We start from the raw sequence: 14,013 nt of genomic DNA, 5'->3' as shown, positions 1-14,013 counted from the left end.
CTGTTGCCCAAATTGTCCTATCTTTGCCCAGTGGGAGCCTGTAAAGAGGCCCCTGTGTTCTTCTGCCGTATCTGTTAGACCTTATTAGTTCCCTTGCCTAGTCTCATCTTGAATAGATCCTGCCCCACCCTGGAAACTCACTGCTCTCCCAAGGACTCCAGGTGCCCTTTCCTGGGAAAGAGGGTTTAGAGACCACAATCAGGGCTCAAGGGCGCTCACTGTCCCTGGCTTGTCACTGCTTCTAGACCTTGTCAGTGATAAAGCTAGTAAACCTAGAAGGAACAAAAATAAATGATCTCAGTGCTTTCAGACGCCATTCCATTTTCTTCAAGCTTACATTGTTTTTAATGAGAAGTCACTGAAAAATCTTACCTTTGTTCTCCCTTTTTCTCTAGCTGTTTTTTTAAAAAATATGTTTTTATTTATTTCAGAGAGAGGAAGGGAAAAGGAGAGAGGGAGAGAAACTCAGTGAGAGAGAGAACCATTGATTGGCTGCCTCTTGCACACCCACAAACAGGGCATGGGCCCTGACCAGGAATCAAACCGGGACCTTCTGGTTCATAGGTTGATGCTCAACCACTGAGGCACACAGGGTGGACTCTAGCTGCTTTTAATATTTTCTCTTTATCACTGGTTTTTAGCAACTTGATTGTGATGTGACTTGGTAAGGTTTTCTGTGCATCCTGCTTATTGTTTGTTGAGCTTCTTATACATGTGGGTTTATAATTTTCATATTTGTAAAATTTTATTTGAAAATTTGAAAAAATAATTATTTCCTAAAATAATTTTCTCTCCCCTCTGTTAGACTGCTTGACATTGTTTCACAAGTCACTGACATCCGGTTTGTTTTTTGACTTTCTTCCTCTCTGCACTTCATCTTGGATAATCTGTCTTTAAGTTCAGTGGACTTTTCTTCTGCATTCTGGTCTGTTAAGTCCACCCATTGAATTTTTCATATAAGGTATTATTCCTTTCAACTCTAGAAGTTGTTTTTTAACTTAAAAAATTTTAATTAAAGTAGAAAGTTATAATTACATCTACACTTGGTTCTTTTTTATTTCTCCCACTTTCCTCTTGTATATGTTCCTATTTTCCTTTACATTTTTTGGTATTTATCGTGGATGTTTTAAAGTCCATATCTAGTAATTGCATACTTTCTGTTGTTTCTGGCTTTTTATATTGACTAGTTTTCTCCTGATTACAGGCCACACTTTCCTGCTCCTTCCTATGTCATCTAACTTTTACTGCATGATGGAAATGGTGAATATTCTGTTGTTGAATGTCTGGATTTTGATGTGTTCCTTCAAAGAATCTGGTTATCAGTCAATTCACTTGTGGACAGATGGATCCTTTTTGAGGCTTGGATTTAAGTTTCATTAGTGCAGATCCAGAGTAACCTTTATCTAGGGCTATTTTTGCCCTCGTCCTAAGGCGTGGACTTCCTGGGGTCTTTGCTGGAAGTCCCAGGCATCCAATGATGTCTCTCTACTCTGGCTGGGTGAAACTTAACGGTGCAAGCTCAGGTAGCTGTTCCACTTTCAAATTAGCCCAGGGGCTCTTCTTTCCCAGGTAGTGTTCTTTGCTGGGCTAGTGCAATCTCATGCTATGCAAATACACCTCAGTTTTCAGCCAAAGACTTAGGAGTCCTCTGCAGATCTATGGAGCTGGTTCTCAGCACACTTCCTCTCACTGGCAATCTGCTCCGTGAGCCCCTGCCTCCCCTAACTCTAACCTCGGTCCCCTTATTCTCAGCAAGATTGCCTCGCTCTGCTTGCACCCTGCACTGGAGCTGGGCAAACGCCTCTCAGCTGGAGGCCTGGACAATCATAGCGATCTCATTTGCTTCTCATCCCTCAGAGATCAGCCCTGCTTTATTTACTGTCTAATTTCTGAAAAACGTTGTTATGTTCAGACCTGTTTTCAGTGGAAGTTTACAGTAGAAGAGTCAAACTGATAATATCTTGCCTTTTCTTAAGATTCATAGCAATTGGTAACTATTCAGAGTTAGTGACTCTAATATTTACCTGTTCCCACCCAAAGATGGTATCATGCCCCGCACAATACATCTAGCTTCTGGCTCCACCATGACCAGAGTGGAAGTTCCATTTGTAGTTACTCATTTGTAATTGGTCTACTTCAACGATTTGAATTCAAACTCTTTTCTTTTTTGATAAAATATTAATATATATATATATATATATATATATATATATACACTGTATGTATAATATATATGTGTATATGTACAACGTTTTTGTTTGTACTAACCTGAGTTAGAACTGCTGAAGGGTTTACCTTAAATGCTTGAATGGAAATGGAATTTAATCTCAACCCCGAGCAGTTAAAAATTGGAGGTCTGCCCGGGCTATCAGATGGGCTTTGGAAGTCTGCCAGCACTGAGGACCCTGCAGGTCCGTAAGATTATGTGTTAATTTTCCATTACTCTGCCTTTCTGTCTTTCAAAAAAAGATTGAAGAAAATAATTCCTGTGTTGCCTTGGAGAGAATTTCACGAATTCATACAAGCTAGCTGTTTCATGACCAGGCCGAACCCTCATGACTGTGCTTTTCAACCAAACTCTGTTTCCTTATTTCACAGGAAGGAAGAGAACCGGTGGCGCGACTCCACAAATGGCCAGCTTCTGGCGCGGCCCATTTCATTTTGCCCCCTTTCTCGGTTTCCCCAGCGCCTCTTTCGTTCTCAGCCTAAAAATACAGCAGATTGTGGCTTTTGTCACGTTACAGTGTTCATAGATAACAAGATAAACGCTTTACCTGGCACCCAGTCAGAAAGCCATTTTAATACTATTACAGCACAACTGAGCTCTTAATTTGGTCATGTTTCTACAGCTTAGGAGTAATATTTTTACTGTGAGATCTTCTGGCCTTTAAAAACTGCTTTTCCTTCTTGTAAAGTATGTAAGTAAAGAAAGTTCTAACTGATAATATCTTGCCTTTTCTTAAGATTCATGGCAACTGGTAACTATTTAGAGTTAGTGACTCTAATATTTACCTGTTCCCACCCAAAGATGGTATCATGCCCCACACAATACATCTTCATAAACCAAACAGAATAGAAAGCATGATTTAACCCTTGAGAGAAATGAAAGAGGTGGGAGAAAAAGGGTCTCTTGAATTAAGCCTGTGCAAACGGACATATGACATAATATACTTACACATACAATTTTTTTTTTTCAGAAATGATTAAAAAAAGGAGCCTATAGCTATGTGCCTCAGTACATCTACTTTCTCTGGGGACAGCAGACTCCCTCTTTTGGAGAACTGACCCCCACCTATTTTGGAAAACCCTCGGGTAGGTAACATGATCCAAGACGGACCACACAGAACTTTCTTTGGGAGTTTTCAACTTGGAATAACTATCATCCCTGGGATCCTGGGACTTAGTTCTTGTGCCTCCTATGACTAGAGTTCCAGAGGAATGACTGGGTGTAGCAGTGATCTCTTTCAGTCTTCAGTATGATGTTGCAAGGCAGAGAGGTTGTCTGAAAGCCTATTGCCTCAGCCCACCAAGGGTGAGATAATGAAGACATCCAGGGTTTTATGGGAGTTGCACTGTTCCAGAAACTCCAAACATAAACCTCAACGCTTTGGCAGGGTGGGGCAGGGCGGCTGCCACGTCATGGAGACAATCTGAGGCTCTGATACAAACGACCAGCCAGTCCTCTCGCCCCTTTTTGGAGCCTAATCCCCAGAATGGACTCTTCTGGGCTCCTCTCACCATCCTCTCCAGGGGTCCTCAAACTTTTTAAACAGGGGGCCAGTTCACTGTCCCTCAGACCGTTGGAGGGCCGGACTATAATTTAAAAAAAAAACTATGAACAAATTCCTATGCGCACTGCGGGCCCGGGACGAGTCGGCTGCTAAGCAGGACAGGCAGCGGCACCCTGCGGGCCGGATAAATGTTCTCGGCAGGCCGCATGTGGCCCGCGGGCCGTAGTTTGAGGACCCCTGGTTAGGCTTTAGATTTTTCCAGTTTGTAAAATCAGTGACCACATCCATCTGCTTCTCTGGTTCCAAAATGTAGTTGCGATAGTCTCATTCGTTTTTCTTTGTTCTTGTGGGTTTTTGCTTTAAAAAGTCTTGACTGTCATTTTGGTGGCATTCCAAGAAGAAACACAGGCCAATGTGGCTTAACATGCTGTTTCTGTTAATTCCATTTCCCCGCTTCTTTAAATTACTACTATCCTATTTTCAGATTTCCACTTTTGTATACTGGAGGTTTGGGTGCTTAAAATGTACCATTCAATCCACGGTAGGAAAGGTTAATGAATCAAAGGAAGACACACCTAGACCTGATCTGGACGAGCGGACATAACCCAGGTTTCTGGGACCCATGCTGTCTACCGGAGGCGGTAAGACTCCCAGGAAGGCGTGCGTGCATTTGCAGATGTATATGGAAAGCTCTATTATGTGAAGAAGGAAAACTCTGGAAATAGAAGTGTGTGTGGGTGTGTATATGTGGGCATGGACACGCTTTTGCACACATCTGTGTGCTGGGCAGCAAAACAGTGGTCTGCCAACAACCGCTGTTATTTCTCCTTCCCAGGATTACTCTCCTCTGTTCTTAACCCATCAAATACACACAGGATGGGCTGTAATACAATCCTTGGAGTTTTCTCATCCACGGGAGACACACAGCCCTAAGGTGACAATTCTATGGAGGTGTGTGTGTGAAACATAGGCAGTAGTGAGAAGCAGCTGCCGCAGGAGGAGCGAAGGAAGACCGAGAGAGGCAAGAGATGCAGGGCTCCCTGGTGGCGTTTCAGTGGCTTTTGTGAGCCCTGGACACGTCCTCCCTCCCCTTGTTGCCTTCGTGGGTTTGTGCCTTTCTTTCCCTTGTTACTGGAGCAGGAACACATAATATGAGATCTATCCTCTTACGTGTCTAAGGATACAGTAATGTTAACTATTAACAGTGATATACAGGAAATCATTAGAACTTTTTCATCTTGCTGAGAAGGGAGGGAGAGAGAGAGAGAGAGAGAGAGAGAGAGAGAGAGAGAGAGAGAGAGAGAAAGTTTATGTTCCAGAACACTGTACCATTCAACTCTGCCCAAAAGAAGTGGTTTGGCTATTCCCCTGCTAGAAGTATTTCAGCAAGACTGTGGGCAAGCGCTTTTACCTGGTCTTGAGTCTCCATGAGAATAACTCTGTATTATCAGGTCACTCTGATCATTAAATCCCTAAATCCTCCATTCCTGGGTAGTCGTAGGGCTTCCTACTTAGCTTCTTCCTAAGGCTACTTTCCGAACTTGTCTGATGAAAGAATAACCTGGAATACTTGTTAAAAGTGTAGCTTCTCAGGATCTCAGGATCTATTGGTCCACAGGTCCTGAGACGTAGTCCCAGATAGCTGTATTTTTAATAAGGGACCCAGGTGATTCTTCACAACAAATTTGGGAAACCTTGCTCTAGGAGTTGTGGCCAATGGGAACAAACACAGTTGATCTTAAGTATTATACAGTAAGTCCTTAACGTGTGGTTCTCGCAACTGTGGGGAAACTATGTACAATGAAACCAACTTTACTGTACGCTGATGGATATAAACAGGACAAGTTCCTACAGCATTTCATCAGTGTTATAAGGAAATGACATAGAACGAAATGATGCTATTCGAGGACCTGCTGCATATTATGTATTAAGTCTAAGTATTATTAACCAGATGACATTTCTATAGCTGAATTTACTCCAAAGCAATCAGGACATGTGGCTTTCTACGGGAAGGAGTTGGAGAGTGAGTCGGAATGCCTTTGTTGTTGTTTTTTCCTTTCTGAGTGATGACTGTTAGAAAGAATTCTTTAATGGCTATGCCCCTGAGGGAGTTTCTGCATCGCTCAGGTCAAGGAACAGCTTACATCAAAAAGAAAGTAAGCATTTTATATTCCTTTCAGTGCTGCCTAAGAGAATTCTGGAGAAAATTAAGAAGAGAAAGGAGACACAGTTCTAGTTCCTTGACGGTCCCTAAAGGAAACTGCTTGTATGACTAAGAGAGGGACTCATGCGTTTCAACTTAAATGTTTATGAATCAGATACAGAATGACTTAGGAGAAAATAAGGGATTAATCTAATTTACACAGTCTAATCAGGACACAGAAGCCATCTCTGACACTTAACTCAAGTGCAAAAGTGTTGAAATTCATGATTATCAAAATGTTGTTTAATGTTTAAAAAAAAGATCTCAAACATGCCTCATTTGTTTTGACACCATGTTCGCTGCTTGTCACAAATGCAGAGTTTCCACCTCAAGGCACCATTCAAAGCAGACTCCTTCAGTTGCTATATGTATGAGTTAGTAGGAAAACAAATAAGTAAAAAGTAAAAAATGCTATTAAAAGACCGTGAAAGGAGGAGAAAGCAAGCCAGTCCTCTCTGCCCCGGGGAATCCTCTGCTTCCCAGGCCAGAGCCTGTCCCAAATCTGAGTGGCGACTGAAGCGCAAGCCGTGACACGTACCTCTTGGTGGGAGTGGGCACTCCGGAGGACATGTGGCTAACCATGGTGTCATTCATGTTAGACAGAGGGCGAGGAGGGCTGAAAGAGAGGACATTTACATTATATTAATAATACCAACGTGACTGGGAGAAACAAGTGAAAGAATGATAAGGGCGAGAGAACCAACTACCATCCCTGATAAGCACAGTGGGGCCCACGGGAGAGGGGCAGAAAGAAATCATATCCCAGCCTGCGGTAAATTCAACCAGCAGGTTCTCGCAGAGCGGTCAGAGGACACAGGGCTGCGATGCACCAGGGGAGCGCCTCCCCGCCAGGTGCAGCTACAAAGGGCTTCTTGCCTGGGGAGCCACGGCTATTGCTAAATATTCCTCGTGGGAAATCTCTTACTTCCTCTCTGAAATGGAAAGAAGTCCTTTTAGAGAAATTTGTCCATCAAAAACAGGAAAGTAAAGCAGCGAAATCCTTCTCTTATATTTAGTATTTTGGCACCTATCTCCTGGTTTCTCCTATCTTTAAGAGCTGGGTTAACTGTGTAAAATGTTTTTGTAGAGGTTATACTTAGCAAGTCCTGGTAAATATTAAGGGACCAGAACCTTTATTGTTTTACCGATTTCACAGTACTTTCATACATACATATATCAGAGAGGAAGGGTGAGGGAGAGATAGAAACATCAGTGATGACAGAGAATCATTGACAGCTGCCTCCTGCATGCCCCCACTGGGGGTCAAGCCCCATAGCCTGGGCATGCACTCTGGACTGGTCTTGAACCTGGGAGCTTTCAGTCCACAGGCTGATGCTCTATCCAATGAGCCAAACTGGCTCGGGCTCACAGTACTTTCTAATAAAGGCTCCAGTGACATTTTCCAGGTAGGGCCAAGGAACAGAGAGGCAAGGTTAAGAGGAACGGATGGGTAGATCTCTACATCTGTCTATCTATCCACTTCATTTTTTAAAAAACCAATCTCATTTCTGGGTAGGGAAACCTTTTTAATGATTTCCCATTTAATGAAGAGGATCAAAGATAGAAAGTAATTTGCAGGGAACAGATTTAGGCCTCTTGATTTTCAAGCCACAGAACTATGCTCACTGTTACACATTCCTGCCTGTGTATGACAGGGCCATCAGTCAGACATGCAGAATTAAGGCATGCCTTTATAGGCTAGACTTCACAGCCACATTACTTATCTTACTACCTGTCTTCCAGACAGATATCCACTTTTGCCCCCACACTTTCAAGTCTATTAACACTATTGGCTTTGCTGAGTTATAATAAATCAATTGTTTTAGGTTGATTAATAATGGAAATGAACACAGAGATTGGGTTGATTTTAGTCCTAAATTTACATTTTTGCCAGTGGTTCTCTTAAATCAATTGTCCAAATGGAACAAGGAGATAATTCCTATGAAAGAAACAAATGCAGCATCATAGCTTTTCATTCTTGAGGGCACCAGAGGCATTCTGGTCCTGGAAAATAGAATGGACTTTGCTTCTCTGATATATTGTTATTGGTAACCCATTTCCAAAATAAGATAAGGACATGTTCATGTTGCTTTCAAAACTAATGCAGTTACCTAATGTGTACCAGTATTGAAGATACTGTATTCAATTTCCTTTCTGACATTCTCAGAGAAAAAATGACAATAGAAAAAAATTTAATTCCTTATACATGGATCCATGTGATAAAATATCATGATTTGTAGCATTTTGTTTGATCTGATGTCTCAAAAGTCTTTAATAATCATCTCTATCTCTTGGCAAATATCATGTCCAATTATTATGTGATAGCACACATATGAAAGCCTCTTTTCTAATATTCAAAACCAGACAATAATGTAAGCTGTAAGCTATTTGTTAACTGCCCCAAATTTCACACCCCTTCTGAACTTCTAGCATATTTGATAAGGAAATGGGTATGTGTTTGCAGTCCAAGATGAAAGAGACATTTGAAAACATAAAGGGCATCTTTACTACAATATCTACCACTAGACCCATAATTCACTGTGAAAGTCAACAGCTCAGATGCTGTCTTAGGGAATTAATACACCAAAATGACTTCTGCTTTAAAAAGTCTTCACAGTTCCTGTAAGGCAGAGCTGAAAGCAATGCTTCTAGGTGTGAAGACAGAAACTTACAAAGCAGAACTGACCCGCCCATCGGATCAGTCTTGTTGATCTTCTTTAACATCCAAAACCTATTGGAAACTTCAATATGTCACCAGATGTTCGATATTTGCCTTTGGTGAAGGCCTTAGCAAAGGGGGATCACCTCATCCCATAAAGAAAAATTTATTTCCAGGGTGTTAAACAGCTAATATAAATGCTAAATTATATAAATCAGGACAAAAAATATGGGTTTATGGATAGAGAGGATGTTCTAAGCTCAAAATTTATAGAAAAATTAGGAAGGAAAAGACCAATTCATTTGAAGTATTAAAAAAATCAGGATAGGGAAAAATACAAATTTGGGAAACTATTTCAACAAATATGACAAGGCAAGAATTAACAATCTTCACACAAATTCATAAAAATTATTTTTATTTTTTTTTTTTTTAAATATATTTTATTGATATTTTACAGAGAGGAAGGGAGAGGGATAGAGAGCTAGAAACATGGATGAGAGAGAAACATCGATCAGCTGCCTCCTGCACACCTCCCACTGGGGATGTGCCCACAGCCAAGGTACATGCCCTTGACCGGAATCGAACCCGGGACCCTTCAGTCCGCAGGCCGATGCTCTATCCACTGAGCAAAACCGGTTTTGGCAAATTCATAAAAATTATTAAGATTTCAATTACATAAATGAGCAAAGTGAAAATACACCTTTAAAAAAAAAAAGACATTCAGCCCAGCCAGCGTAGCTCAGTGGCTGAGCATGGACCCAGGAACCAAGAGGTCACCGATCCACTTCCGGTGAGGGCACATGCCTGGGTTGCGGGCTCGATCCTCAGTAGGGGCTGAATGATGATGTTTCTCTCTCTCTATCCCTCTCTCTTCCTTTCTCTCTAAAAATAAATGTAAAAATATTTTTTAAAAAGCATACAAGAAACAACATGAGTGTTTTAATTATACAGGTAATTTATTAAAATTACAGACCACTTCCCTTTAAAAAATGTTTTTCCTCTCTTCTCTCTTTCTCAAATAAAGAAAACATTTCAAATCACTCTACATTATCTCCATTATTAGACTAAGAAATTTGTGTGATTTCTTTATTGTATTTTGAGTACCTGCATATGGAGCAGGCTTTCAAGAAATATCTGTTGATCGTGAGTCAGCACCATGCTGTTTAATACACAGAAGTGTAGAGTGTGTAAGAAGTGATCTTTCTGTTATATTTAGCTTTGGTGAGACCATTCTCTGAGAGTGGAACAGTGACATTATTAGTTGTTATATTTGGTAGGTATATTTGTAGTATTTGCAGCCGTGGCAAGTTTTCATCTGTGACTTAGTAATGGAATCAAGAGTGGAGAGTGTTTCTAATAACCATGGCAATACTGGCTGGGTGCTAAATATGTGCCAGACACACACAGTCCAAACATTTCCCATGTTTCACTCGAACCTCACAACCACCAATAAGGTGGATACCATTATTATCTTTATTTTACAGATGGAGACACTAAGGCATGGAGAGAAGTAATGTACCTGAGGTTACAACTAAATTGTGGCTGAAGTAGGATTTGAACCCAGGCAAGATAGCTCTTGAGTCTGTTCTTGATCGTTATGGTGTAGTGTCTCAACTACCTTGGACTGCTGCACTTTTGGCAAAACTTACTTAAGATGGTTTAGTCCATAAATTAATAGCAATAGCGTGATTTAGATCATAGTTTTTGTAAGGTTGTTGCTAGGAAGGTAAAATAATAGCCCCAGAGTACAGTTTTGTGTGATTTATTCTTTCCCCTGTCACATCATTAGAACTGTATTATAAATGCCTATATGAACTCAAACCTTTTGCTTGCAGAAGTCCCATTCTTAACCACTTTTAGGCTGCCCCAAGGAAAACAAGATAACCTAGAATAAATTGTTTCCTTCCAGTACACCTCCCTAATTTATTACAATGACTTTAAAATCAAATCTTAATTTCAAAGATCTTTTGGGCTCCTCACCTCAGCCTAACAAAGTATGTAATTTTAAAGAGCAAATTATCTATTTTATCAGCCAGACAGTTGATTTTTTTTAAAAAGTGTGACACAGGACCAACACTGAGTGTAATTCCTTGTGTTGGGTTTCTAAGTTGACTTAGATCCAGGGGTAAACACTTTCTGGATAAAACTCTGTGGTTAACCAAGAATGTGAAAGTATAATATTGTTGTTGTTTCAACAAAATTTCTACTTAAAAATTGTAAGTGAATAAAGGGCTCCACGAACAAAGCCAGCGCTGAAGGCTGAGGGGGAATGTGAGATCTTGGGCACATGTGAGGATTGTCACTTTTCCATAAGCCCGTTGACAGACCTCTTCTGTATAAAGCCATCCAGATGGGCAGATACCCCTACCCTACACTTTTTAAATAAAATAAATAAATAAATAAATATTGATATATATATATTGATATATATATTGATTGATTTCAGAGAGGATGGGAAAGGGAGGGAGAGATAGGAACATCAATGATGAGAGAGAACCACCTACCCGCTGCCTCCTGCACACCCCCTACTTGGGCTTGGGCCCACAACACAGGCATGTGTCCTGACTGGGAATCAAACCATGACCTCCTGGTTCATAGGTCGACACTCAACCACTGAGGCACACCGGCCAGGCCCTGTCCTATACCTTTAAAAGTATTTGCTCATTATCTTGCTCTTCTTCCCAGGCTATTTTTCTTGTAGAGGTTAAGATTCTGCAATTCTCTTTTACCGTGACAGCTGCCAGTCACATGCCTGGGAACGCTTTACCAGATGTTTTGGTCTATTTTTCACTGTTAGCATAAAAGGGGGACAGGTCTTATTAAGCCCAATGCTTTCATTTACTTGATTCCTTTTGCGTATTGCCCACAACAAAGCTTTCCAACAAGGTACTTAATCATTTTAGTTAAATACATTTAATCACTTAAGATTTTTGCAGCCAACTATTTTGTCTTCAATCCTAGATACCTGTGCTGCTTCTGAAATTACCTTCCCTACTTACTGTTATCATACTTTTCTCATCTTTAAGGTTATGTAGCAGATCTCACCATACTTGAAGACGAAGTCAAAACCCACACTGTAGGCAACTTCATTCTGTTACCTATCAAACCACTTAGGTCTTCCACATCTTTCAAACAAGTTGTTCTTTTGCTTCTTCTAAGCCCCTGCTTTCAAATCGACTTGGTACTCATCCTGAATGTCCTTCTTCATAGATCTGCCAAAGTTACGTGCTTTTTCTCCTCTCTTATCAGAGAAATGGCTCCTGAAATTTCAAGTATCTTTATAAAGCCCTTCTTATTACTACAAACTCCATTTAGATGAATAAGGTCTTGATCAGTACACAAACAAAAATCCATGGCTATTCATGCATAGTACTGTTAGGGGCTTTGAGAAAAACAAAAACAAGTTGAAGACTGTCCCTGACCACAAGAAGTTTATACTACAATTAGTCCTCAGAATCAGCAGTCACCTCGGCAATAAGCATGTAAGCTCTGACTTAACATATTACAGCTCTTAGGTCAAATCTGATTTAACAATTATCATTTACAATAAAAAATGTATAAAATTATAGCAAAGATTACAACTTAATTATCCTTTCTAATAAAGAGGTAATATGCTAATTGACCATCACTCTGTCACAAAGATGGCTACACCCACAGCTGAGGCCAAGTTCCCATAAGGATCCTTAACGAGCAATCAGCAGGGACCTGAGGCTATGCCCTCCCCCACCCCTGTGGGCTTGACAGGAGTCCTCAGGCTGTGTCTCCCACCTGGCAGGGCTTGACAGGGGACCTCAAGGTGCGCTTCCCATCCTGGTGCTGGGCTAGAAGACCTCAGGCTGCTCACCCCACCCTGGCACCAGGCCGGGGAACCTCAGGCCGCACCCCCCGCCCCAGCACTGGACCAGGGGACCTGAGGCTATGCCCCCCTGCCTGGTGGGGCTTGACAGGGGACCTCAGGCCGTGCTCCCCACCCAGTGGGTCTTGACGGGAGACCTCAAGGTGCACCCCCAGTGCTGGATTGGGGGAACCCAGGCCGCGCCCCCCTCCCAGCGGGGCTTGACAGCAGACCTGAGGCTGCACCCCCCTGCCGGTGGGGCTTGACGGAGGACCTGAGGCTATGCCCTCCTCCCGGTGCCGGGCTGGGGGACCTGAGGCTGTGCCCTCCCACCTGGCGGGGCTTGACGGGGGACCTCAGGCCACGCCCCCCGTCCTGGCGCCAGGCCAGGGGACCTGAGGCTACTTCCCCTACCCTGCGGGGCTTGACAAGGGTGGGACTGGCTGGGTCTGGATTTAGCCCAATTCGGGGGGGCGGGGGAGAGCAGCCGGGTCTGGGTCTCACGCGATTTTGAGGTGAATGTGAGTGGGCAGGGACTTGACTCTGGGTCCTGTGGTGCGCCCCAGACTCTGACAGGAGGAAGGTTTTCATATACATTTTACTAATTTTCTTTCATCTCTGACACTTCTATTATAGAGAAAGGGCAAATAGCAATATTAAATTGTTTCCTCTAATTAATCCTTTTAATGTGCACGAATTTCGTGCACCAGGCCACTAGTTTCAAATAATAAACCACAGACCAGTAAAACAAAAGAATATGAAAAAGCCCTAAGAAGTTAACCATTAGAGGCACACCTTGTTTTACTGCGCTTTGCTTTATTGCACTTCACAAACATTGTATTTTTTACAAATTGAAGGCAAGACCCTCCACCAGCAAAAAGATTACAACTCACTTTATTGTGATACTTGTTTTATTGTGGTGGTCTGGAACCCAAACCTCAATATCTCCAAGGTCTGTCTGTACAGGATTTGCTGAGTACTTTGCACAAATTTCTTTACTTTCTGAACACTGAAGAGGGTTGGGGGCGGGGAGGAGTAATACACTAACATCTGTTGAGTATGAGCACTGCATTAGCATTGAGCTAGGTCCTCAGATACACTGTCTGATTCTTGCTACTACCCATGATGGCATTCCTATTTTACAAATAAAGAAATGAAGGTCAAAGAGGACAATTAACATGATCAAGGTCACAAAGCTAGTAAATGGCAGAACCAGTCCACTTTTATTTGGTTCTAAAGCTACTGAATAGATCAAGTCCACAGACTCACCATCCTAACCCAGGCATCTCTATTATCCAAATTTTTCAGATTGGAGTTTTCAGGGAAGAGTAAATTCTCATGTTTGAGAACCACTGCCCACTTTAGAACCACTGGCTTCAAGTCTAACTTGAACTAGCCTGGGGGAGGGGAGGAATTCACTTGGTATCATAATTAAATTCACAACTAAGCTTCATGAAAGGTGAGGTGCAGCGGGCTTCCAGGACCCGGGACTGTCACCAGGACATTGACGTGGGCTGTTATTTTTGCCGAGATCTCATTTTGGGTTCGAGTCTATACAGATCTCACAGCTTTATACGTTTAGCAA

General features: G+C 42.0%; 1 protein-coding gene across 33 annotated transcripts in view; it reads right to left on the bottom strand.

The window, feature by feature from the left end:
- The window catches only part of DTNB (dystrobrevin beta), a 164,875-nt gene that overhangs the window by 56,194 nt on the left and 94,668 nt on the right, over window positions 1–14,013 (bottom strand). For all 33 annotated transcript variants that reach the window (XM_080686161.1, XM_080686147.1, XM_080686146.1 and 30 more), the window contains exon 10: window positions 6,473–6,550. In XM_080686161.1, coding sequence (XP_080542287.1) covers window positions 6,473–6,550 — 78 coding nt within the window. The remainder of the gene's footprint in view (window positions 1–6,472; window positions 6,551–14,013) is intronic.

The sequence above is a fragment of the Plecotus auritus genome, assembly GCF_963455305.1.
Source record: "Plecotus auritus genome assembly, chromosome: 8".
NCBI lineage: Eukaryota > Metazoa > Chordata > Mammalia > Chiroptera > Vespertilionidae > Plecotus > Plecotus auritus.
This window is presented reverse-complemented; position numbering and strand designations above follow the sequence as displayed.